The following is a 5,231-nucleotide window of genomic DNA, read 5'->3' on the forward strand; positions in this document are numbered from 1 at the left end:
GGCACTCATTGGCATTAGAGTACAGATTAGCAATTAGAGGTATAATATTTTGTATTTGAGAGAAATGTTAAGTTTCAAATAAGTATGTAATCTTTACAAGCAGATAAGCTACAACCTGATATCAGGAGTAATTCTCAATTAATTTTATTAAGCAATTTATCAGCATTCATGCCGCATTTCTAATTTGTAAAAGTCCCAGTAAGGAAATTAGTTTAAGATAATGGTAATGCCTCAGTAATGTTACACACTTTTATAATATTTATTTGCCCTCGGTTGTAAGCATGCAGAGGTGACAAAGGTTGTCATGGAGAGGGGTGATAAAGGCTTGTGAATACCATCTTGCTCAGTGCTTTCAGCCTTGTGGTGTTAACAAGACATGAGGAGTAGCTGTGAAAGGTCAGCGAGAGGGCAAACATGGAAGGAGATGCTCAACTTCCATTGGTGCACAATAACTTTTGTGCACCAATGGTAACTGAAAATCTGCACAGGGGTTTATTTCAGTGCAGGATCTATTGAATTTATACGTGTTCGTACACTTTACATGATCAAATGCTGTATTTGTGTTTGGGGTTTTTTTTTTTTTTAGCATTAAAAGACGTCATATGCCACGCGAGATAATCTGCTGATTGTTATTTAGTTTACTGAGATATCTGCCTCTTGGTATTCAGGTCAGAACTAACACAGATCTTGTTAATCCCTTTGACAAACATTGCATCTCCTGTGTGCCACAAATGAAAGCAGAATTCAGCAGCGGCTCCATCGGCAGAGGGGCCGAATCTGAATGTATCAGCTGATGATAACTCGGGGACAGAAAATCCATACGCCTTCTGTGGGTATAGTTTGCTGCACTGCAAGTTGCCAGATATTGTTTTTCCCTGTGTGTGGCATGGGTAGTGTTGACCAGTTTCCAATAAAGCCAACTGGCAGGAGGTAAAACAAAAGACTGGCACGCAATATTAGCTTCATAGTAGAGGATGCATTACAATGGTTACATGCACCTTCATATTTTATGCTTGCAGCATCTTAGTGATGGTGAATGGGGATCCTTTTAAACCAAAGCTGAGAGATTAAAAATCGCTGTTTAGAACCGGTCATTCCCCAGCAACTCACTAAATTCATGACTGAGTCATTTTATGAGCAGGTGTGTGAATAACGACTCAGCTCTTACCACAGGAGGCTACAATTACATGCATGATGCCATATATCATTGGTGTCTGGATGGGAGTGGTGGGCACTGGGTTTGCAACAGAACAATACTGCCATCTAGTGCATTTGTTAAGTAACTGCTCACAACCCGACGACAAATATTATTTTTTATACTGAAAGTATCAAAAATAATTGGTGGTCCATAAACTGGGGGGGGGGGGGGGGGTAAAAACCTCGTGAACTTGATCTGAGCTGCTGAACAGTTAAAGGCAGATCTTTGTATGAATGTGTGCACATATAAAGAGTGTGGAAGAGAACAGAGTTGAGACAGATTGTGCATGGTTACGGAAGTAAAAATAAAACAGTAACTGTGCTTCAAATTAATCTGCTTGCAGTGAAATGTCTCAACAGAAGCTTTTCTGAGGCCTTGGAAACAGTGTGGCGTAGCTGCAGGGATGACTCTGGTATTTGTGACCTCAGAACAATGAGGATGTTCTCTCCCATTTACATAAAATCTTCGGATTCACAGACCCAAGAATTCAGCTGTAGTTTGATTGACCCTCAAGACCATCGGTTTTTGTGCCACAGTCTCACAGAGTCTTATTTTTTTTCAATCACTGTCACTTCGTGCAGATTTTAGAGTGATATTCAGGCCAAATGTCTGCTCCAGGACGAGCTTTGCCTCGATGTTAATGATGAACCTTTAACAGCCAGCAGGGGGCGGTAATGGTGTGTACCAATAGGAGGAGTGTGCCATTCAAATCTCCAGAGAGAGCGAGAGAGAGAGAGAGAGAGAGAGAGACCTCCTGTGAGGTTATGATTTGATGGGTTTCAAGATTAAATACCCAACTTAACCTAAAAGTCTGCAAAAAAAATGAAAGAATAACTACCAGCACAATGACCTTATTTGGATCTTTGTCTGCCTAAAGGTCAAAAGCAGCTGTGTGGCAGTTGTGTTTACTGAAACCTTAAGAAGTTAAATGATAATAAAAAATGTAAAGATTTTCACAGGCTTTATTATCAAAATGTTGGGGGTGTTTGTGTTTGTATTTTTCAAATACGTGCACCTTCACTCATGGAAGGCTTTTGATTTATTTATTAAACCTCGCCTCCCGCACTGAACACAGACACACACAGTAATAAAGGCCAGCTTTATTTCCCCTTATTACAATAGCTAGATACATTGTCGACAATCTTCCAGCTGAAAATAAATTCAGAGCTATAAAACTTCATCCAACAAACATCAACATCGTTGTAATCACTGTTTGAAAATTAATGGTGAAAATTAGTTGTCCCGTTTATGTTGCACAGAAATGTTACTAACAGGAAGGAAAAAAGTGCCCTTTGTGGACTAAACCAACAAGTATTTTTGATGCTCGTGTGTTCATTTTTAAAGATATAAATGTTATAATCCGAAGCCTGATTTACACATTCAAACAGCAGCAGATGTATTTTCATTTATTTCAGTGCAAACCGCCTGAGATAAAGACAATCATATCCATATGTGAATCTTTTTGACATCGAGCAGAACTTTGAATGAAAGACGCTGAGAAGCACTTTGTATCCTGTTACTTTTGTTGACAGTTTGTTGATGATACTACATGCTTTCCAGTCACAACACATAAACAAATCTGATCTGATAAACTACCGTTAAACATGTAATTTTATCTGCTTTTGATCAGCCTTCCTTTCTAATAACAGAATTGTCAGTCTCTCATAGAGATGAATAATTAGCTCTGTTATAACCACCACTTAAATCATAGGTGACCTGAGGTATGGAGCAGTCTGTGAAGAAGTTTGGGAAGGCTAAAGTGCACAGTGCATTGTCTTCTATGGGCCCCGTAGCAGCCTCAGACTGACAGTAGACAGGAGGCTGGGCTGGGCCTGTACGCAGGGTCTCTCCTACTTTTTTAGAGGGTCCTGAGCAGCTAGTCCAGGGCTCTGAGTAGAGGAGACCGCCGACTAAATGATGAGTATCATAGGAAGCAGGATCTGGCCCTCCCAACTCTGGCTGCACCCGGAAAGGCATGCCTTGATACATGTCCTGCTCACTGACCATGTTGCTGTAATCAGGCCCCAAGAGCTCAAAGAAATCTGCAGCCTCAGGGTTGCCTCGTTCCAAGTCCTTCAGAGTCATCCCAGATGTTGAGCTGACTTTGGAGCAGTTAGCAGGCTCAGTGAAAAAAGAAGGGGGCAGGTTGCGATGCCTCAGTGGGGGTTTCTTGGTCTTTTCGCCCCTTATATCCTTCACGGGGCTGAAGAGGGCTGCCAAACTTTTGCTCTGCAAGTTGGCCTGAACACCATCACGCTTGGGTAGAGTTTTGCTCTGCAAAGCGCTCGGCTGAGTCAGTGATGAACCCTGTCTTTTTACTGGAGCCTCGGCTACATTTCCGGGTGTTATAATGCCAGTGCACCTTTTGATCTGCTTTTGCAGATACTTCCGGTGGTTGACTTTCCTTTTGGATTTCACTGGCTTGTCCAGAGCCAGCTTGATATTGCTGGAGGCTGAGTCTATGAAACTCAGTAAATCTCTAGTGGTCTCTTTGTAGTCCTCATCATTTTCTGTCTCACCCAGGAGACTCCCATCAAGACTTTTTTCCACATCATACTCCATCACAGAACCAGGGAAGCAGAAATTCATGAACTGAGGGTTCATGATTGCAGTCTGAACAGCCATTACTCTGTCGAGCCCGGCGGCTACACCTGTGGCGCTCGCTGTGATCCTCGAACCCAAAACTTCTTCACAGCATGCCTTTTTTCCTCTGATAAAAACTTGGTCCTGATGCTGCTCATGAAGTTCCTGTAAACATTCCAGAGTAGAAGTGACGAGCTCTGAGGAAAGCAAGGAGATCTTTCAGGGGGCTGGACAGATGATGTCAGAACATCAAAGAGGAGGGGCAACGGGACCGCAGGACTTAACTCTTTGCTTGTGCCCGACCACCTGCATCTAAGAGGGATTTGTCTGAAATTCCCTGCTGAGCTGAGGACAATAGCCTCTGTCAGAACTCTCCCCCTCTAGTTTAACTGTTTGTGTGTGCTCTGAACCAAAGAGGCTTTCATGAAACTCGAGGATATTACTGTAACAGTGAGAAGAAAGGAAATCACGGTGGATAGGGTATAGAGGCAGAAATGTAATACAAAATGATCTCTGTTAGACTGGAAACTAAAGATCCTCTTTTGCTACATCTGTGGCTGTCGAACAAACTATACTTACACAAAAAATAATAATTAAAACAACCTTCAAACTAATCAACACCACTGTTCACGTCTTCCTTCTGTGTTTCTCAAAATAATTCAAAACGCAAAAATAAAAGCAATTAGACCACTTGTAATCTAATTACTGCTCATTTAGGCACAGAGATAAAACTATCACAGCGGTACAGTACTGAGGAAGTCTGCTTTTCTGTGGGAAAATCTTAGCATCCAAACAGATGCCACTATATGGGAGAATCCTCCCAACTGCTTGCTTGTGTCTTAATCTGCTCATGGCAAAAGTTGATTTCTAGTGCATTCCCAGGCCAGTGGGAATTTCTGCCCTGGCCTGACAACTATTATGGGCTGCCTTTGACATAAAGCCCTACAGGGTCTAAATAGCCTCTATTCTTCGCGCAGCACTGAAAGGGAGCTTTGTGCCAGAGATTCATTAAATTGCACCTCACAGCCCCTTCGTAAAATGGGTCTCAATAATGAACAGTCGATTTAACTAGAAAAGCTGCCGGAGCTGTTAAATTAAAGGGGAATAAAGTGCAGTTCAGGCTTAGCGTGCCAGAAGAAATGTTGACCTTAAGAAATCCTGGGTATGAAACTTCTGTTGTAAACAATAACACATTTACAGGAAGTTTCTCGGCCAGCAGCGAATACAATGGAGGATGTGTCCTGGAGCCAGACTGTTAGGTTGCCAGCACTTATCTGAATTTAAGTGGCATTTTTTGGAGTGATCAGCTCGGGAGACACTCTTTCGCTCTGCTTATATTTTTTTTTTTTTTTTTTTTCTGTTTACAGGGCAGTGCTGACGTTCCTACCTGCCCCATCCTCGAATCACATTAAAGCTTCATTAATTATTTGAAGAGACGCTGCAGGCGCAG

At 42.1% G+C, this 5,231-nt stretch overlaps 1 protein-coding gene across 1 annotated transcript; it reads right to left on the reverse strand.

Moving 5' to 3' along the window:
- Positions 1–2,319: 2,319 nt before the first annotated feature.
- Positions 2,320–4,002, reverse strand: fam181b (family with sequence similarity 181 member B). Its single transcript, XM_030745145.1, has one exon. It carries the CDS (start codon positions 3,821–3,823, stop codon positions 2,861–2,863), a length of 963 nt encoding a protein of 320 aa, XP_030601005.1. The 5' UTR covers positions 3,824–4,002; the 3' UTR covers positions 2,320–2,860.
- Positions 4,003–5,231: the final 1,229 nt, after the last annotated feature.

Source organism: Archocentrus centrarchus, chromosome 13 (genome assembly GCF_007364275.1).
Source record: "Archocentrus centrarchus isolate MPI-CPG fArcCen1 chromosome 13, fArcCen1, whole genome shotgun sequence".
NCBI lineage: Eukaryota > Metazoa > Chordata > Actinopteri > Cichliformes > Cichlidae > Archocentrus > Archocentrus centrarchus.